At 38.4% G+C, this 22,464-nt stretch overlaps 1 protein-coding gene across 3 annotated transcripts in view; it reads left to right on the plus strand.

The window, feature by feature from the left end:
- The first annotated feature begins 687 nt into the window (after positions 1-687).
- STAM2 (signal transducing adaptor molecule 2) overlaps positions 688-22,464 on the plus strand; it is a 48,928-nt gene continuing 27,151 nt past the window's right edge. The window contains exons 1-3 of one of the 3 annotated variants that reach the window (XM_020970340.2): positions 688-1,194; positions 17,759-17,843; positions 22,329-22,404. In XM_020970340.2, the coding sequence (XP_020825999.1) occupies positions 1,155-1,194; positions 17,759-17,843; positions 22,329-22,404 (201 nt within the window). In that variant the 5' untranslated portion in view covers positions 688-1,154. Of the gene's footprint in view, positions 1,195-13,763; positions 13,786-17,758; positions 17,844-22,328; positions 22,405-22,464 lie in introns of those variants that run through there. The other 2 variants (XM_020970339.2, XM_078147033.1) reach the window with 2 other exon arrangements.

Here is a 22,464-nt window from a genome sequence, read left to right on the forward strand (position 1 = left end):
GCACTGCAAAGCACCTGCTGGAGCTCCTTTCTCTCCCGATTCCCACTGAAATCTCCGGTTCGGTGCCTGTCCGGTCTTCTCCCCTCTAAACGCCAGTACAGTCTGCATTCTCTCTCAAAACTAGACGCAGCCAGCCGAACCCCCATCTCAGGAGGCTCCGCCCCCCCACCCCACCCCCCGGCCCTACAGCTAGAAATACTCAAGTCTCTCCTCTCCTAGAGAGGGGGAAAAACATCCCTGGACTACATTTCCCAGAAGCCCTCGCAGCTAGTTCTGGAGTGTGTACACCTCTGGCGTGGAAAGGTCCGATCCAAAGCCTGCTGCTGCACCTAGCACTTTCCTCTTGTCCCTGAAAATTAAGTGGTACTTCTTTATTTCACGGGGGAAGAACCAGAGGCTTCAAAATGTTAACGGATCACACAATTAGTCAAATGTCAACACCATGATTTGAAGCTGGATCTCATTAGCCCAGTGCTCTTCTCACTACATCGATCATGCCGGAAGAACCAAACCTAATGATCAGGTCGGCTCTCACTCCCTTTTCCCGGGAACCCAGGGCCTATGGAAAAGGCCGAGCATGGGGCTAGGTTGTGTTGTGTTGTCTGCCTAAGGATTGATGTTACCCCGGTAGGTTCCCGAGAGGGCACAAGCAACTTCGTAGAAAGCCTGGGCACTGGCGCCCCCTGCTGTCACCAAATAGGCCTTTGTGCCGGTCTCTAGCCAACCCTGACGCTCAGCTTCCAGGCTCCTGTCACAACTTCCGGTCCTCGAAGGTCCCTATTCCGGAAGGGGTCCTCGAGATCAGAAAATGGTTAAGGCTAACGCCTGAAGACCGCGTGACTCTGGAGTCAAAGTAGTCGCCCTCCCTTGGACCTGCTTATAGAGGAGGAAGCGGGGTAAGAACGCTGACAGCTTGTTTGGGTCTAGCCTAGGAAAGGCATAGCGCAGGAGGCTCGGAAGGAGGTCTCGGCTCCTTGGCATCAGGCACGAGCAAGGACAGCTCCATTTGCGGAAGTGCTGAGGCTGGGCCGGAGGACCGTCGAGGAAGCGGCGGCCTCTAGGTGTAGTAGAGGGGTCAGAATCTGTCGCCGCCGCCTCCGCCGCTTCTGCAGCCGTTATCGCGCCTCACCTGGAGCGGACCCGGTAGCGGCAAGATGCCTTTGTTTACGCCTAATCCTTTTGAGCAGGATGTTGGTGAGTCACTGGGCCAGGCCCTGGGCTACAGGGGCTGTTCCTCTGGAGACGGGGCGGGGGTGAGAAGGGGCGGTGGCGGCGGTGCTGGGGGTGGGGCGGTCTGGGAGTCGGGAAAGGACTCGCCGGCGGCTCCTCTTGGGGCATTGGTCCGGCTTCCTCCCTGCTGACCCTTCCTCTCCTCGGGGTTGGGACGCTACGGAGCGAACTCCCTTTCCCCAGGCTTCCCCTGTCCACCCCTCCCCCAGCAGGGCTCCGCGTCCGGTGGCCGGCCGGCCCAGAAGTAAGCGGTTAATGTAGAGATGAGGGTCAGCCCCGCCCTGCCTCTTCCCGGTGTGTGAGGGGCTGCCCCCGCGCCCACCCTCGCTAGCCAGTCCAGGGGCAGGCTGGCCCCCTACAGGGCTTTCCCGTCGTGGAGTGGAAGCTGACATCTTCCCCACGCCCCGAGCCGGCTGCTGGCGGCAGAGCCTTGGCCTCTGGACGGAGAAGGGGAGGGAGCCGAGCCACCCTCTGGTGCCAGAACATTGTAGAATAACGTTGTCGTAGCATAGGGGAGTGTTCAAGCAGTAGATGTAGTTAATCGGGTTTTGAGACCTTTAGTCTCCCCAGGATTATGGGTTTCGATAGAATGCTATTAAGTGGGGCTGGAGCTCTAGAGTGTTTTAAAGTATTTATGGAGCAGTCAAAAAAAAAATAAGTACTTCTCTGGATCTCTAAACAATCCTCTTGACACAAGACACTTCATCTTCCAAGTCTGGGCATTTCCACTGGTTATCCCCCGATGACTGGGATCCTCTCTTCCCCTCTGCCCCCTGGCTTCCAAGAAGACTCTCCCATAAAATCGAACATTCTACACGAGGCCTTTCCTGGTGTCCTAAAAATTAGTGTCTTTCGTATTAAAATTTATCCTCTTTGTACTGTGTCTTGTTAATACATAGTTTGCATGTTGGGGCCCCCCCCATTTTTAACTTGAAGGCAAGGCTGTTTTATTGTCTTTGTGTCCCTGGCACTTAGCACAGTGGCACACACTAGGTGCTTAATACATGCTGGTTGAATTGATGACTAAAAACATAAGATGAAGTTTGTGGTAAGAATATCCCTTAAAGTGACTGAAAGTATGCTTGAGCCATGTGAAAATTCATAGTTACGTACTTGTTTCAGTAATTAAGATTTTCTCATTTGAAAGCCAGATAATTGTTTATAGTTTGTAAGAGTCATTTAATATTTATACTACTTTTCAGTTCTTTCAAGTTATGTTTTCTCACATTGCAACAACCCTGTGACATAGGATATTGGGAATGATTAAGAGGGTTGTAGAGGTTAAATGACTCACCCAGTGCCATCCAGATGGTTTATGGTAAAGCCAAGACTGTAACATCTCCTGACCCAAGTCAACATATTAAGCCCCTTATGTGTGTAATGAAATAAATGCCAGATTTAGTCAGAGAACCTCAAATATTGGATCTGGGACTTACTACTTTGTGACTTTGGGGAAGTCACTCATTTCTTTTTGGGCCTCTGGGAAAGTTACTTGTTCTTTCTGAGCCTCAATTTCTTCATCTGTAAAGTGGGAGGTAGCCTCTTCCAGTTCTGATCTTTGATCCTATGTGCAAAGCACTGTCACAGCACTAGTGACAACAAAGATGGAAATGGAACATATTCCTTGCTCTGAAGGAACTTTCAAGGGGCATAGGTACACAGAGTGAAGCAGGGTGGAAGGTGGTAAGTGGGAGGAAGCAGGTTGAGACATTAAGAAATCTGAGAGAGAGCACTTTATAGAAATGGTGACACCTTTGATGGGCCTTAAAGATTGAGAATAATTTTTCAGGTGGAAATGTGGTAGAAGGAATTTCTAGACAAGGAGAAGAGAACCTACAATCGCCCTCTGATCAGCCACTTGATTCCCCCTCAGTCTGTGCGCAGGAAGCTCAGGTCACAGCCACCACCCTCGCATCCTTACTCTATGCTCTGGAACTGGCTCTTACCTAGCTCTTCTCTCAATGCAAAAACAGACTTTTCCCACTGACCTTCCAAGTTGTCTTTGGCGTTCGTGTATTGAGGAGTCTGGAAGCCGCCACAGCTACCCGTGATTCAGTCCTCTGAGGCCTGCTCTAGGTTTGCTGCAGCCTGCGCGCCCACGCCGTACTGCACTCCACTCCCAGCCCTGAGCGATATGCCTTTCTGATCAACCATCCAGGTTGTCTTCGGCTGGAAATTTGTTTTACTCTGTCTTTTTGTGGGTCCTGCTGCTTTAGAATTTGTTTAGAGCCATTTTTTATGGGTATTTGGAGGTGTTTGGGGGAGAGCTCAAGCCAAGTCACTGCTTTCACACCTCCATCTTGGCTCCGCCCCAAAGCTTTTTTTTTTAAGATTCAAAATCTCAAAATCAGAGCAGTCTAAGGCCTTAAAAAGAATAAACAGTCCTATAAACCTGAACACCAATGTTTGTATACAGTATAAGAAATGATATTCATAAAGAATAAGATATATTAATCAAAAAGGGTAAAATTCAGCATATTTTTTGTCATGTCATTTACTGTTGTCATGAGAAGCATCATGGAGTAGTGAACACAAGGCTTACCTCTTAGCTAGGATTACCTGAGTTCGAGTCTGTGCAAAGCTATACATTTTTTTTAAAAAGGAATTGTACCCTTAAGAAAGCCTACTCTAAGGAGCTGTAAATTGTTCCAACTATGCTGGACATCAAATTGTAATTATTCAAGAAAAGTGACTAAAATACCATCACACCCTTTGACTCATCAATCCTATTACTGAACATATATGCCCATGGAAGTAAAAAACAAAAATAAAGTCTAAGAGATACCAAAATATTCATAGCAGCATTCACTGTGGTAGCAGATAACTGTAAATACAGCGGTGCCTAACGACTGCAGAGTGGCTAAGAAAAAGTACAGTATTAGAACAGAATGCAAGGAAGTATTGCTGTGTAATAATAAATTACTATGTGAAATTCAGAAACACATGGAAGGATTTCTCTGAATGGATATAGAGTGAAATAAGCAATAAACAGAATCAAAAGAACAACAAAAATGACTACAATAATGTAGAAAAAGAGTAAGCCAAACTCTGATAACTGAAAAACCAACTGTAGTCTCAAAAACAGGTATCAAACATACCTCTGTCCTCACCACAGAGGGGGATATTTTATACATTGTCAGATGCTGGCATTGTTTGGAGTATTTTTGCATAATTATCTCTGCTATGAGGGAGAGCTCAATCCAAAGGTAGAGTGGGAAAGATTCCCCTCTTCCAAACTCCCAGAAATGACTGTGATATAAAAACAAGTAAGAACAAGAACAAGGAAAACTGAAATAACCAACATAATAGTGATTAGACTTTCTGGATATGTACACACACAAACAGCCTCTGCCAATGAAGCCATTCAAATGCAGGATGAGCAAAGAGCAAGTAGGTTTTATTTGCTGAGCAAGAGAAGAGTAGTGTTGCCCAGCAACAGTGGATGGCCATTTCTAGGTGGGCAATATTTTCTAGGGATAATGAAGGCTTCTCTTCTGCCAATAACTACCAACCTTTTCAGGTTAAATATCTATTTTAAAGACAATTTTATTCAATATAATTTAAACACTCCTAATAAGACCACCACTACACAAAATAAATTGGATTTTAATAATACTTGTAAGAAAGCAAAATATTACAAATGAATGAATCCTTCTCTAAAGCAGCCAGAAACAAAATGCAGTTAAGAAAAAATGTTATCTAGTTCAGTGCTTCTCATCTTGTGGTATATGAGTGAAGTAAATTGTTTCAAACTAAACAATTACTGAAAGTTTTAAATGTAAATAACCCAAGTTCTGGAAGAAATTTTTAAAAAAATATATACATTTAAATATTTAAAATTTTAACTCAAACAGCCCTATTAACAGCTTTTCCCCAAAAAGCACATTAGAGATTTTTTAATCTCTGACTTAGACTTTTCTAGCAAGAACTTTCAATTTAATGTAACAAAGGTACATAAAGTGGTAAGGGGCAAAGGGAGGGGAGCTATTATGTTATAAAATGTCTTACAATTTTTCATCAGTTTCTAACACATTCTGCTTTACTGTATCTATGAGAACTGGAAGTGGTACCTGTCCTAATGGTCACTTTAACCCTACAATGGATTGCTTCAGGATAACTGAAACTTAGTAAGGCCTATTTTAATAGGCCTTTCTGTTGTTGGGTATCATGGGCAAAAAGGCCACACTGCAATAGTAAAAGAAAAGTGAATTACTGATGGAAGTTTTTTCAGAAAAATACTGTAGAGAAAGACTATCCAATTACCCTCCCAAAGTAGGTAGCAACAGTACTCCACATCAATTTATTATAACCTAGAAAACATTGCTAAGTGCCCTAAAGAAGATTCTGGAGATTTCACAAGGTGACACTAGATGCAAAAGGACGCAGAAAAGTAAGGGAATTGTGGCTAATGCCGTACTGTCTCAGAGCCATAATAAGAGTTTTTCCATGCAGCAGGCCATTCGATAAATAGTAAATATCTGGAAGCAGGAAAAAGAGAGAAATCCAAATGGTATTACCTAAAAGTGATGTGTATAAACAAACACCAAAACCATATAAGTGAAGGAGGAATACAATAAACTAAGTAAAATAAGTGAAGACCTAGAACTGGGAGAAGCCAGAAACCTCTCAGGAGAAATGAAATAATTCATACATGTGAAATCATTTGATATGGAGGTTAAAGGAGGTTAGGTTAACAAGCACTGGGTTATGCAGTCTACTGGAGCATATAATAAAAAACATAATGGTTACCACACCTTCAACAGAATCTATTTATTTTACTATCTAGGATGTTTATGGGCTTGTTTAGCCATTGTAGGAAAGGAGCCCTGCAGCATCATCCATCTAATTCACTGAGGATGGTATGATCTTCTATTCATTGCTAAAACATACTTAGTACCACTCTTGCCTCCCTCAAATGTGACTAAGCTTTTCTCTGACTATAAACTCTAATGTTAAAGAAAAGCTATTACACATTTTTAAAAAAAATTTTGTTACCTATAATGTATAGCAAAACTGGAATATAAGTATTGTCTGTATTCCATTACATTCTAAGTAGATGAGATAAACTATCAGCATGTTGGTTTTTTAGGGTGTTTGAGGGAAGATTATGTATGTTTAGTTTCTTTGATAAAGGGGAAACATAAAACTATCATTTTCAGCATACAATAAATTATTGATCATCTTGGTATTAGCACTGTTTCAGGCACTCAAAGAAATTAAACCAGATTAAATTAGACAAGATCTAGAGTATCAACATATTTGTCAACCAAAAATATGAGCGATAGGTCAAAAGCTATACCTTACAAATTCTACATTTGGCACCTCCCTCCTCCCTGAAATGTTGTGATCAGGTTTACAAAACCTTCAATTGTTTGGGCACAAAATTTTTAAAGTGCAAACAGAATGAGCTACATTTTGTAGATAGGAGAAAATATTGACAGCTGGAGACTAAGGTTTAGGATATAAGTAATTATCAAAGGCTTAGCAACAATAGAAGGTGATGCTTGTACAAGGAATAAGAAGTTTATCTAGCTGGAGTGAATGGAGAAAAGGAAAAGAAATGGAAATTGGAGAGCAAAAAGACAAAACTCAATGAAAGCAAATGAAGGAGAAAATAAGGTATAGGCATACTGAGAGGGAGAAGAGAACGGAAAAGGGGACTGCTGGAATTTTTAAGTCTGACAAAGTTATTTTTCTTCAAAGGCATACAGAATCCTGAAGCATGGCAGCCTGGAAGAACGAAAATAATAGCTGACATTTTATAGTGCTTTAATGTTTACACAGTACTTTAACAGCATTACTTGTTTGTAAAATTGGGATATCTTTAGTACTTACTATTATATGAAAAAATAGGCAGATGTCATAATGCAAGTGTGTACTGGGTATGTAACTCACTGGGAAGATTTTCTGAAGGAAGATTTGAAAATAACTTCAAATTAAAAAAACAGCAGTTTGTATGATGTTGGCCAGTGTAAGTATTAGAGATGGCCATGAAAAAAAAAAAAACAAAGGAGAAAATGAGAGATTGTATGTGACCAAACTAAAGAGAAGTGGTTTAAAAAGATATTCTGAAACAACCTAATGGACATTCTAGGAAAAAATCTTAAAGCCAGAAAATCTCAACTGCTTTGTTGTGCTTATTTCTTTTAAATTAAAATAAAATGGGGTATAAAAATCAGTTTGGTACTTATAAAGACGTAGTGGAAAAGAATCACAAAACCAAATCTTTTTATGCTTGTAAGCACATCCACAACTTCATGCATTTATATTGCTAATTTCTGATCCCATTCACCAGGTACAGAAGATTGTGTGCAGGATTCTAAGATAACACTGCCTCCTTCCTACCTTAGAGGGATGCCATTCATGGAGAACAACTTGATATCACCATCTCCATTCCTCGATAATACTAGTTTACATTTATAATTTTAACATTTTCAAACTGCTTTAGATATGAAATATGCAATATAAGTACTTATTTTTCCCCTTTTTTGAAGTAAAGCACCTGACCAGGGGTGGGGAACCTGTCGCCTTCTAGGTCCTTGGATGATGCCTTTTGACTGAGTTTTACAGAACAAATCCTTTTATTAAGGGAATACACTTGAGGGCCTTGAGGTCACAGGTTCCCCACCCCTGACCTGGGCCTTAGTCTTGTGCTTTACTTCATGCATGTCAGCCTCTCAGATTGGAGAGTGGGGCCATGAACTCCAGACTTCCATTTAAGGAGGAGCTCAGCTTAGAACATCTCATTTCTCACCTGGCTGCACTTGGCAGGGCCCTCTCTGACCTTTCCAACATGCCCCCACAGTTGGGTACTTTCCCCTCCTCTTCCTCTGCTTTTCAGTTTCTTTTTTGTATGCAGACTCCTTTGGTTTTGTATTCCCAGCATTTAGCCAGAGTCTGGCACACAGAAAGCACTTAGTAAATGTTGATTGAAAAAACTAACAACCAACCTTTCACTAGATCGCACTTCCTCAAACTAAACTCTATAGCAATCGCTATCTCCTGTGATCTTCACTGCCTGAACTTCTTTACGACCTATAAACTCGAACTTTCATCCCCAAAATTCTACTGAAACAATTCTCTACTAAGTCACCAAGAAACCCTATTGATTAATATTTCACAACTCTCCCCCTCCTTTTTCTTTTGTAGGCAGTGGGGTTAAGGGACTTACCCAAGGTCACACAGCTAGTCCTAGTCAAGTGTTTGAGGTCAGATTTGAACACAGATCCTTCTGGGGCTGGTGCTCTATCCACTGTGCCACTTAGCTGCCCCTCCCCCTCCTTGAAATCTGATTGTCCCCTAACCTTCCAGTCTTATAACATTATTGAACTCAGTGGGGCCTTACAGGCTTTCTGATTTTACTGATGAGGAAAATAAGGCCTGGAGATGTTAAGTGCTATAAGCACCCATGTGAGGTGAGACTAGAATCTAGGTCCTCTGATAACAACTCATTCTGCTTCGCTTCATAGATTCTAATGGCAGCCAAACTACTCATCTCTCTCTTCCTGCCCTCTCCTATTTTTCATGTATTGTAGGTTCTCTTCTCCTTGTCTAGAAATTCCTTCTACCACATTTCCACCTGAAAAATTATTCTCAATCTTTAAGGCCCATCAAAGGTGTCACCATTTCTATAAAGTGCTCTCTCTCAGATTTCTTAATGTCTCAACCTGCTTCCTCCCACTTACCACCTTCCACCCTGCTTCACTCTGTGTACCTATGCCCCTTGAAAGTTCCTTCAGAGCAAGGAATATGTTCCATTTCCATCTCTGTTGTCACTAGTGCTGTGACAGTGCTTTGCACATAGGATCAAAGATCAGAACTGGAAGAGGCTACCTCCCACTTTACAGATGAAGAAATTGAGGCTCAGAAAGAACAAGTAACTTTCCCAGAGGCCCAAAAAGAAATGAGTGACTTCCCCAAAGTCACAAAGTAGTAAGTCCCAGATCCAATATTTGAGGTTCTCTGACTAAATCTGGCATTTATTTCATTACACACATAAGGGGCTTAATATGTTGACTTGGGTCAGGAGATGTTACAGTCTTGGCTTTACCATAAACCATCTGGATGGCACTGGGTGAGTCATTTAACCTCTACAACCCTCTTAATCATTCCCAATATCCTATGTCACAGGGTTGTTGCAATGTGAGAAAACATAACTTGAAAGAACTGAAAAGTAGTATAAATATTAAATGACTCTTACAAACTATAAACAATTATCTGGCTTTCAAATAAGAAAATCTTAATTACTGAAACAAGTACATAATTATGAATTTTCACATGGCTCAAGCATGCTTTCAGTCACTTTAAGGGATATTCTTACCACAAACTTCATCTTATGTTTTTAGTCATCAATTCAACCAGCATGTATTAAGCACCTAGTGTGTGCCACTGTGCTAAGTGCCAGGGACACAAAGACAATAAAACAGCCTTGCCTTCAAGTTAAAAATGGGGGGGGGAGGCCCAACATGCAAACTATGTATTAACAAGACACAGTACAAAGAGGATAAATTTTAATACGAAAGACACTAATTTTTAGGACACCAGGAAAGGCCTCGTGTAGAATGTTCGATTTTATGGGAGAGTCTTCTTGGAAGCCAGGGGGCAGAGGGGAAGAGAGGATCCCAGTCATCGGGGGATAACCAGTGGAAATGCCCAGACTTCAGAGGGCAGGATAGGATTAAGGGAAATAGAGTTAGTTTTTCAGGACATGTCTACTATGGAAGTGTTTTGCATAACTGCACATGTATGGCTTGTGTTGACTTGCTTGCCTTTTCAATGAGGGTGGATGGGGAGGGAGGAAGGGAGAAAATTTGGAACCCAAAGTTTTAAAAACAGATGTTTAAAAAAAAATGTTTCCACATGCAACTGGGAAATAAGAAATAGAGGAAATGCAGTACAGAAATCTATCCTGCCCTACAGGAAAATAGAAGGGGAAGGGGATAAGAGAAGGGTGGGAAGGAGAGATAGAAGGGAGGGCAGGCTAGGGGAAGGGGTATTCAGAATGCATGCCATCTTGGGGTGGGGGAGGGGCAAGATGGGGTGAAAATATGGAATTCAAAATCTTACGGAAGTGAATGTTGAAAACTAAAAATAAATAAATTTATTTAAAAAAAAGCTTTTCTGTCTCTTCTTTCCATCAGCTTTCACTTCCTAGTCTCTTCCCTCCTTCCACCTGTATACTCTTTCCATTTTGCAAGCTTGTTAGCATTATGTGTAAAAATGAGAGCAAATAGGCCTGAGAGGTAAGGATAAAGTAAAAAACTTTGAAATCTATTTTGATTGTTTATGAGCCTTTCTGCTTCCTCTTTTCCTTCTTCAGTGTATTCTAGATAAATTAAGTATTGCTGTAGTTTGGTTTTTCTGTAATTAGATTTTTATTGCAATGTGTGATTCTGTCATGTTTTAGAATCAATACTATACTGCCTACTTCTTTCTTTCTTAAAAATGAAAGTATTGTGACATGGAGGAAAGGACCCATTTTTCTTATTAGGTCAGGTTCCATGATAATAAATAGGACCATAGAATCAATAATAGAAGAATGGATCTAGAGCTTGAAGGGACCTTAGAGATCAGCTAGTTTGGCGGTTCTTATCAGGGTTGGTATATATTTTAGTAAATGTGTTTTAATGTAATGGTTTTCTTTGTAATGTTATGTATTTTATTTTATGCATATAAAAACATTGTTCCTAGAAGGGGTTATTAAGCTTTACCAAACTGCCAAAGGGATCCATGACACCAAAGAAAGGTTAAGAACCCAAGACTACCCCAACTTTCTTATTTTATAGAAGAGGAATGTGAGATCAAGAAAAGAGCCAGAATTTCAATCTGAGTCCTTCTTTGCACCATGCTACTCCATTGTGTTTCAGTTTTCAGTGATAAGAGGACTTGATTTAATTTTTTTCTTCAAAAATAGGCATACTTATTGTTTAGTAGAACCTTAATAATTTTACAGTTCAGATTTGTGTGCTTAAATGCTGGTGTGTTTCAGTTTACTTTTTTAAACAGTAGTTTATTTTTTTTATTTCCGTATAGTAAATTTGAAACTACATTAGAAAACTTACTTAATTGCAAATTTTACTTACAAATTTAACTTGAAATTGAAGCAGGTGTCTAGTTATTTGATGGGGAGAGGAGAAGTAGCTGTCGGGTAGGTGTTTTGGAATATTTCTAATTTATCAGGTTAGTTGAGGCATTAAATGTTTAAACTAATAATAAAGATATTTAATTTGAGTGTTTTAGATGTAACCTTTGAATCACTAAATAACTTTTTTTTTAAAAAATAAACTCTGCATCTTCCATCTTTAAACTTCTATAATTACATTAAGTGTTAAACAAAAAATTAGACTTCAGGTCAGTGTGACAGTCTTAAAATATTTTATTATGTAACTTAACTCAGTTTTTTTTTCCTTCTATTATATTTGTAGATTACAAAAAATATATATAAACTTTACTATATTTTTGCTCCAAAATGATTTCTCACTTTAAAGAAATTTGTCAGAAGGAAGAAATCATTATTTTTATATCTACTACAGAAGTTGCTGAATTACTACTTCATTAGTCTCTGATGAAATGATTTTTACCACTTCTCCAAATAATAGAATCTCAGCCATGGAAAGAATGGTTGAAATGTCATAGGATCATAGGACTTTAGAACAAAAAATGAGACCATATGTCATCTAACCAGCATAACACTGCGTTTGGAGTCAGAGGTCATAGGTTCAAATCCCAATTTTGTCATTACCTGTAATGTAACTGCTGACTCACAGTAAGTTTGCAGTATACTAAAATCCTCAGGTCTAACACAAATTATAGTCTCAGCCACCTGTCCCTTGTCCTATACTTAAAATTAGTATTTATTCTTTTCATTTTATTAGATTCAGTCTTTCGTTCTAGTCGTATTGGGAACTTTTTGGATTGATTCTCTTCATCTACTTATTAACAATCCTCCCAGCTTTGTGTATTCTGCAGATTTGATAAGTATGCCAGCTTTACTGGTTTACTCAGGTTACTAATAAAAATGTTAATCAACACAGTACCAGGGACAGAAGTCTGTAGCACAGGGTAAAGACCTTCTTAAATGTTAATTTTGAACAAATTGATCACTACTCTTTGGGTTTGATCACTTATTTAGTTCTAAACTCATCTCAATTATTATCTAGCTTATAACTTCCATCTTTTCCACTGCAGTAGATTTTGTCAAATGTCTTGCTGAAAACTAGATATTTGGTATCAGTGATATTTTATTGATCTACCAGCCCGATATTCTGTTTTTCTAAAAAAAGGAAATAATTGGAATGGCAACTCATTTCTCTGTGTGTGTGTGTGTATGTGTGTGTGCACGTGCATGTTTATTTTATATATTTTGCTTTGACACAGCAGATGCTTCTTGACAGAAACAGACTGTCTCCCAAGTTTATTCTCTGAAAACAGTTAAGTAAACCCACCTAATAACATGGTTAGGGCAGATAGGACATTGTTTTTGTAGTTTACCAATTATTAACAAAAATATGTTTTAACTTGTAAACATTGTCTGTTGTATTTAACCTGAGTTTTATTTATATGACTTGTTTATGCTGGATTAAACAGTATACTATAGTAAATATTATACGCTAAGTTTTAATGAGAAAATGAAAGAACACTGGTTGTAAATGATATCTGGTGTAAATGTTTGACTCTACAAACAATGGAATCACACAATCCTCCCCTCCAATTCCCCCCCCAAAAAAACCAAAACAAACCTGAAATCTGAAGACTTTATAATGGTCAACGAAGGGAGAGCACACTCTTTGGTGAGCTCAACAACCTTGTGTTTGGAAGTATTTTAAACTAGGAGGAAATGTGAATATTATAATTAAGAAACTATTCTTTTATACCATGTCACAATGCCTGGTGTTAGGGCCACATTCAACATATATATCTCTCTTCGCCCTGATATGTTTATAGGAAGGTACTGCATCCCTTTGAAAGTATTCTGAAAGATAATTTCCTTAACACTTCAGAAAATCTTTCCAGGAATGGAAGTTAACTGACTCTTTTTTCCCATTTTGCAAATTGGGATACCACCTTTAGGCCTGGGGTTTACTTTGGTTTGCCACGGTTTTATAGCTCAGCAAGATTTGTGAATTCTTAGTCCCTAGAAAATAGTTAGGCTGGTTGATAAGTGCTCTAACCTTCCTCAATTAACTTGAATGGAAATTCCTTGTCAATCACTTCTGTTCTTTATTTCTAAGAAACATTGTTCTTCTTGGTAGAAGAAAAAAATAAAATATGAGTTGAACAGCTCAACCTTTTCTCTGTCATTGGCTGTTGCTATCCCATCTACTCTACCAGCATTGTTGCTTTCTTTTTGATCTTCCTCTTTCCCATAATTAAAAATATCCTTTTTGTTGTCCTTAATATTTCTTACATTTCTCAGTTTATTCTGGGCTTCAGTGTACCTAATATTGTAAAAGAACTTTAACTTTTGTATTCATACTGTTACTTGCTCTTAATTCCATCTTTTTTATGTATCTTTACAGATCTGAGCTGGTTCTTTGAGTTTCCTATTTAGCTTGAGTAAGTTTTATGTGATTTTCTTTTCAAACTTACCACTAGACATTTATAGAAGATTGTCCATGTCTCTTATTTTTATGTTCAAGGTGCCCCCAAAATTCTTAGTTCAGGTAAAGCTTAAAACTGCACCAAGACTTTTGAGACACTGTTGTATAAGTGAAACCTAGCTAATTTGAACCTTCATTGAATTTAGTTTTTACTGATTCAACTCTTAACGGGGAAAAAAAAAGATACACATAGTGAAAGAAAATAAGCTCTTATAAAATTTATTTTAAGAAAAAAATTCTTGAGAATCAGTACCTTTAGTTTTAGTCAGAAAAAGCTATGTCTATACCCATTTCCCTCTAATATTTAACCTTTCTACATGTATATTTTACAGTGATGTATCATTTATTCAATCATGCATTTAAATAGTGTCATAGATTTAGAAGTAGAGGAAAACTTAGAGATCATAGCATCCAACACTCTCAGTACCAATCATTTGTCAGTCCTATACCAAGCAAGTAAAAGAGCCAGTATTTGAACCCCAGTCTTCATTCCAAAATCAAGCACTCTTTCTACTACACTCTTCTTAACACTGATTAAGCGTTCCTGTGTAGAGTGATACTGAGGCACATTGTAAGATATTTAGGTATCTAAGAATAAGTTATGTTCAGTAAACTACGGAGGCTACCAGGTTACAAATGCATTAAAAAAGATAAGATTTGAAGCAGCAAATAGAGTTCTTTTTTTTAAATTTTGGCTTAACTTTTAGCTTATTAGAAAAAGTTAGTTAAATTGAGCCCCCCCCATTCCCTAAGCACTCCAGCTAATTGAATTTGTATAGTCCTAACTTCAGAATTCCATTATTGAATCATTATATCTTTGAGCCTTAAGACATAGAAAACTATATGAATTATTTTTTACAAAAATGATTAGTAAATATAAAAACATGTGTATCTATATCTATACATATAGATATAGATACTACATGTGTATATTAAAATTGTATCTTAAGATCTGTGGTTTCTTTGGTGTAGGTACTTCATTCAATATCATAGATTGCAACATCTTAACAGGTTTTTGAGATCCTGTGGCCAAAAAGAGTCATCTCTTGGTGACCATTTAAGTTTTTCATAACTTAAATAGGCTAGCCTTCAGATAACAGACATATTCTGTCGTTAGTGGCCCAAACTCAAAGCCTTTCCAGCGTAGTGGGCTCTTCCAGAGCTTGTTTCTGGCAAGGCCTCCATGCCACAGTGAGGTATCAGTGTAGGAGTTCAGTGGAGTGTGTATTTTCAAATGTTAAAAACAACCTAAATATTGATTTTTAAAAATCCATCTTGATTGAGAACAGTCCATATTGGGGAAAAGGCTGAATCCATTCACTTATATAAAACAATTTAGGAGATCCAGTTTGATGATTACTAAAGTTGAAACATTTATCAAGTGCTTACTATGAGCCAGACTAGATAAGAATAATCTGTAAACATTTGACAGTCACAAAAGGTTAGCACTGAGAGGCACTTTTGAAATAGTCTAATTCAATTCCCTAATTTTTCTGATAGCAAACTGATTGATGTCCAGAGAAGTTGGAATGATTTTGCCCACACTCCTGCAGCCAAAGGACTGAGACCCCACATCTTAGATTCCTAGTCTATCCCGTATTCTTTTCACTAAACCATTTATCAATTGTTTGTGTTTGTATAGCCACTTGTAAAGTAATTTAGTAAACTGGGTGATTACTCTCAAGTACTCTAAACTTTAACTCTTATAATCGCATTTATATGGCTAATGAATGCCATTGGTAGTTTTTTGTTTGTTTGTTTTTTGTTAAACAGTCCAGACCCTTGGCTGAGTAACACAAATTCTGAATGAGTAATATAATTCCTAATTAGTAGACTATCACACAATTAAAAAAAAACCACAACAAACTTAACCATTAACAAAATCAAGTAATTGAATCAAATATTACAAAAATTTTTACCAAAACAATAATCTTTTTAGCCATGCTGAAACATTAGTGGCATCATATTCAAAGATTAAGAATAATTACATTTATAGTGCTTTAAGCAGTTTTAGTGAGATGGGGTTTTGGATTTATTTTTTGTTGTTTTTAAAGCTAGGGTTTGTCATCACAGAAAGAAATTTTATTTGGAACCATAACTTTGTTATGAGTTATAACTTAGATAATTTATTTCAAAGGCTATTAAAATTAATTTTGAAATATAGTCAGAGAGGAATATAGAAAATACCTAACATGGTCTGTCTGTTCTCAGGATTGGTTTACAGTTGATAGAGTATATTTTTATCAGTGTTTTAATAGATGGGCTTAAATTCTTATTAAATCTGTATTTTAAAACATAATGGACTCTGGAGGGAGTCTTTTTGGTGCCTCATAGATATTGACAAAGTGTTTGTTTATAATGTTTTAATTTTTCAAAGTATCTTACTGCTTGTTTAAGGTTCTCTATATTCAATAATAAAAAGGTGCAGTGAAATGTTGTGACTGACACCTACCAAACTCTTGGAAATCAAAGTTTAAGTCTCTAGGAGGTCTCTCTTAATACTATATCCTTCTGTGCATCTGAGACTAGATGATGGGAGATATATGTGGTGAATGGCCCTATCACCAGGCAGTGTGACATGCTATAAAAGAATGGTTTCTTAATTATAATATTTACATTTTATCCTGAGTTTAAAATATTTCCAAGTGGGCATTCAGTTGTTCAGCTCACCAAAAAGTGAGGTTTCCTTTTGGCAGGCCATTATAAAATCTTCAGATTTTATAGGATTGGTTTGGGGTTTTTTAAAGTGACTGTTATTCTGGTGTTTGTGGAAAGTCAAATATTTATGCCAGATATAGTGTGCAAACCAACGTTCTTTATAATTTTTTCCCCAAAGATATGAATAGTGAACAATTGCTATAATATATACTCACTTACCTGTACTAACCTTCTGGGCAGACATTCATTAAATTATGGTATTATTCAGTACGCACAAAGCACATTACTTACCTACAGGCTTCAGAGATGGCATTCTTTGATATTGTCAAAACAGCTGAGTTCAGCCTTTCAGCCTTTAAGCCAGGCTTTCACAACCTTCAGTAGGTGCGGTCTTCCCCCCCATGGCCCCGCCCCCTTTACACCTGTTGCAGGCCAAAGGATTTCAGGCAGCTAGTGAAAAGTATAGAGGGAAACATTCTTTGTACGTAGAGGAAATCCTTTGGCGTGTAGCAAGCAGCCTGAGTTGGCTGTAGGTTGTGCAGGCCTGTGATAACAAAGTAAGGGGTATTTGTAGAACCCTTAAAACTTTTCAAAGATAGTATTTAAATCAGATGAACACATTTAGGGATGTGGTGTATTTTCCTTGTTCCATATTCATTAGAGTAGACTTGTTTTTAGTGATGAAAGGTAGCTATAAATTGTTACTTGTTTTTCACAAATAGACTATTTGCGTCTTTCTCATTTCCTTCTACCATGTCTTATAATTATCCTCATTTTGCTTTATTTGAAAAAAAAAGCAATGTATTTTCTGATGTTAGAGAGATAACACAAAGATTAGTATTAACTGATGTGATAATTTTTGTATTCGTTACCCTTTAACGCTAGGAAAAAGTATATTTTTTTTCTGACGCTGAAATTGTGTAAAAGCTGTGTGATAGTAATACTATATCTTTTCATGCTTTAGAACCTTGGTTATTTTCTAAGGCTTCTTCTCCCCCCCTTCCCCCAGTGTTTGGTAGGATTCTACATAATGCGTCATACGTATACCTTCAATTTATTCAAATTAACAGTTATATTTCTTTCTCCTTCTTTCTGTACTTCTAATGATGTTTTGAAATTTAAAATTAGAATGAATAGAAATTATTCAATATTATGGAATTTCTCCATGTGTTTTTTATATTTAAATAGGTGAAAAATAGGCCTTTTCTTTAAATTATTACTTCTTTATATATGCTTTGGTACTCTGTAAAGTGCTTTCTCTTTTCTTGTAGAAAAGGCTACAAATGAATATAACACCAGTGAGGACTGGGGACTTATTATGGATATATGTGACAAAGTTGGAAGTACTCCTAATGGGTAAGTTGATTGGTGGTAGTTGGGTATGTCTGAATCCTTTCCCTCCAGTGTGCAGTATGTCTCATGCAACCTGTTACAAATAAATGTAAGGAAAAGGAGAACTTATTGAGGGCTGAGGTGTGAGGGGGAGCAGAGATGAAAGTAAAGTATCTTGAAGCTTAGAGCAAGTGGGAAAGAGCTGAGCCTGCAGGTTTAGTTTGCCCTTTGAAGGCTGGAGGAAACTTGCAGACAGTTGAAAACTGACCTTAGGAGTTCATTGTCTAAATATGGCACCATCTTAACAAAGGGTAGAACTCATTATTTGGGGAATTTCTACTTATGCTAGGCATTCCTAGTAGCCTTCCACCAGGTTAATTGGATGATAGCAAGTAAATATTAGACATAGTCTTGGTGACCAGTCACTGACTAATCATACTACTTGGATGAAATTTTTGTTAAACATGATTTTCCATCTCAAAATCAACTGTTCTGGGGGAGGAAAAAAAATAACCACCAGATAATGTTTTCGTCTTAGATTCCTTATGTTTCTCTGTTTTGACTAGATCTCACCATCTACCCACAAGCGTTCTACTTCCTTGATCAAAAACTGACAGTTCTTTCTGACTAAAACTTCCTGTCATTCCTTTTTTTTTTCCCCTTTCAGTTTTAGAAAGAAATTTAGAAAGAAATGATAGAGAGTGAGCTGGAAAGAAGATATGGCTCCCTCCTGAAGTCTTTGTGGGGTTCCTTTTATATAGAGTTCAGACAAGGGTTTAAGAACATTTGCCTGGTAGTCAATAGGCAGTCTCCAGGAGGAGGGCAATTTGAGATCTATGTCAACAGGTAAGTCATTTGCATTTGAGGAACCCAAAACACAAGCTTTGGGTGGACTCAAAACTAGAACCACCTCAAAACAAACACTGGCTGGGATCTAAGTATTCCTTACAGCTGTCTGGCTTCTTTGGAGCATCTTTGAGGTTAGCCTGACCTCTGCAGTCAGCTTTTGGATTTAGACAGTTTTCTAGCCACTTGTTAGGTTCAATAATATTAATAAAGGATTAATATTTCCTCCACAGTCTCTTCTTTTGTGCTTAAATTCCAACATTCTTGTATGAGTGAAAACATAATTACAGAAGTGAAAAGCTGGGTTATAATTTCAAAGGGAGTTCATTAACATAACTTTGCTCACTCGCATCCTCCTCACTGTGTGTGTTTTCTAGAGCCTGATAGAATCCCTTTAAGGAAGGGGCAGTGACTGGACTAGTGACAAACTTCTCCTAGCATCTCATAGTCAGCAGAGTCAGTTTGAGTCTCAGGGACTGTAAGTCAGAGTACTTAAACTTACCCTAGGAATTAAGCACACTGTGTGGCCATATATTTCCTTCAGTGTCATAAAAGTCCTTTAAGGACTTACATGTCCTTTAAGGAGACAAACCTTGTTTACCTATAAGTAAACTAAATCAGGTTGCAGATTAAACTACATTTAGAAGGTTCACCATGGACTGAGAGGAGAGATTTACAATAATCAAGAAAACTGCTCAGGGAGATCTTCCCTCCCATACACAGTTAGGTAGGGGAATAACAATCATTTTGGGGAGCTTACACTTCCCTTTGGCTTCTACCTGAGGAACATTAGGAACAATTAATATTTTCCAGAAGTTGAATTTTGGTCAGGTGAGAGCCCTTCTTATTCTTTACCCTCATCATGACCTCTAGTCCCTCTTCTCCTTAATACTTTCTCAGGTTATTACCCCTGTCCTCTACTCTCAAATCCCTCATTGCTGTATTCTTTTGCCCCTCATAACTTGCCAGACCTTTTCCCTAGATCAGGGGTGGAGAACCCGCAGCCTTTGAGGCCACATGTGGCCTTCTAGGTTCCTGGGTTCCGCCTTTTGACTGAGTCCAAGTTTTACAGAACAAATCCTTTAATTTAGGGGATTTGTTCTGTGAAGTTTAGATTCAGTCAAAGGGCCGAATTTGAGGACCTAGGGGGCCACATGTGGCCTTGAGGCTGCAGGTTCCCCACTCCTGCCCTAGACTATTCCTCCTTCCACTCTCCTCCATCTGTCCCCTTTACTTTTATAAACATGCTGTTGAATGGAGCTGGAGGTAGTCACATAACTTTTCTGACTGGGTCTGCCATACATTTTTATTTAACTTCAATTGGCCCCTCCCTGCAACAAGGCTGTCCTTTTATCCTCGTCTCACTCCCCACGGTAGCTTTCCTTAACTTTCTTTTTTCACCTCAAGTTTCCTATTTCTCCCTCTTCCCTGCTCTCTCAGCTGTGGACCTTGCCTCTTGTTTTACTGAGAAAATTGAGGCCATTAGCACTGAATTTCCTCTTCCTTTAATTAATCTCAAAATCTCTTTATTATCTCTCACTCTCTCCTCTCCTTTAGTCTCTGATAAGGAAATGGCTGTTCTCCATCTTCCATTAATCTCATTTTCTCCCCTCATGTCATCTCTAGCAGATTGCCCCCTCATTCATCCTCCAGTCCTTTCTCTGATCTTCAGCTTTTCTCAGTCAGCTGGTTTCTTCTCTATACCCTTCTCCCTCATCCTTAAAAAACTTTATTTGACCCTACTATCCTTTCCATTAGGATATTGTCCTAGGCCGATCTCTCTCTCTCCCTTTCTCAGCCATACTCTAAGAAAAAACTGCTTGTCCTCATTGCTTCTCCTCTTGTTCATCAGCTTTCTGCTGTTTGGCTTCTGACTTCATAACTCACCTGAAACTGCTTTTACCAAAGTTACTAGTGATCTCAACATTTCCACATTTGATGGTCTTTTCTCAGTCTTTATCCTTCTTGACTTCTGTACTGCATGTGACACTGTTAGTCATCTATTTCTTCCTCGTTCTGCTCTCTTCGAGGTTTTGTTCTGTTTTTGGGGGTTTTTTTACATTGTTTATTCCTTCTTAATCTTATTTGTTGCTCATGATTCATGTTATACCTCCTAAGTGTGGGTATTCCCCAAGGCTCTGTCTTGGGTGCTTTCTCTGTCTATTTCTTTTGGTAAACTTATCAGCTCATATGAGTTTAATTTATTACCTCTATGTAGGTGACTTAACATCTATATATTCAGCCTTAGTCTCTTTCCTTAAGGTTCCATGGCACTAATTACCTAACCTATTGGACATTTCAAACTCTAAATCCTGGTGACTTCACAAAAGCATCATGTTCAAGACAGAACTCATTATCTTTTCATCCCAAACCTCCTGTTCTCCCAAACTTCTCTTTTTTTAGTGAGGGCATCACTGTGCTTCTAGACTCCCAGTTTTGAAACCCTGGTGTAGCCTTCAATTTCTCAGTTAACCCACATATCCTGTCAGTTGCTAATAACATCTCTCACATCTGACCCCTTTGCTCATACAGCCAGCATCTTACATCAGGTGCTTATCAACTCTTGCCTAGAATATTGCAGTGGCCTCCTAATTGCTCTCCCTGATTCCAGGCTCTCCGCTGTAGTCCAATGTCTGTATGGCTGCTACAGTGATTTTCCTTAGTTAGACCATGTCATTCCCTAATCAGTAAACTGCAGTTTGACTTTTAGAGCCCTTTGCAACCTGACCCCAACCTATCTTTCCAGCTTCATTATATGTTATTCCCTTTCTAGTATTGTGTAGTTTAACCAAACTGGCATTCTTTTTGTTCCTCACCTGTGGTGCTTTGTCTCCTGTCCCTGGGCCATGTATTTCCTAACCTCCATACCTTCAGTGTGCTGTCTCTTAACCTCTGTTTCATAGAATTCCTCTCATCCTTCAAGTAGCAGTTCAGACACTACTCTCTACCAAAGCATTTCCCTGTTCCTCCAGTTGCTAGCACAGTGGATAGAATGCTGGGCCTGGGGGTCAAGAAAACCTGAATTCAAATATGGCCATAGCTACTTACTACCTGTGTGACCCAGGGCAAGTCTTTGCCTCCATTTCCTCATCTTAAAGTAGGGGCATAATAGCACTTCTGTCCCAAGATTGTTGTGAGGCTCAGATGAGCTAATAATAATGCAGCTATTATTTATGATTTAATTATTGTAAAGTACTTAGCACAGTGCCTGACACATAGTACGTACTATATAAATGTTAGCTATTATTATGTGTATATATTGTTTCCCAGCAGATTGTAAACTCCTTGAAAGAAGGTAGTGCCTGGTACATAGTAGGAACCTAATAAATGCTTGTTGATTAATTTGTTGTCTGGCTCTGTCAAAGATAATTATCCCTAAGCATTGTGATGAATACCCTAGGTTATGCTTACAGTTAGTAGTCTGTTAATAGCCAAACTCTTTTCAGTATTACAGCCATAAGAAAGACTAAAGAATTAACATAGAGGATGCTTTATTTGTAAGATAGTAATTACCTAAAATATGTTTTAAAAGCTTACTCTAAATTCATAATTCTCTTTGGACTGATTGGATTATGGGAAAAGATAGGCACATATATGCATTAACATACTTGTACAGAAATACTGAATTTACTTAATTAAATTTTTTCTCCATTTTTTTCCTAGAGCAAAAGATTGTCTGAAAGCTATAATGAAAAGGGTAAATCATAAAGTTCCTCATGTTGCTTTGCAAGCACTAACTGTAAGTTGAAAGTAGCTCATTATTTAATATGAATATTAAAAGTACATTTCTTTAAATATT

The sequence above is a fragment of the Phascolarctos cinereus genome, unplaced genomic scaffold, assembly GCF_003287225.1.
Source record: "Phascolarctos cinereus isolate Bilbo 61053 unplaced genomic scaffold, phaCin_HiC Scaffold_726;HRSCAF=1367, whole genome shotgun sequence".
Lineage (NCBI taxonomy): Eukaryota > Metazoa > Chordata > Mammalia > Diprotodontia > Phascolarctidae > Phascolarctos > Phascolarctos cinereus.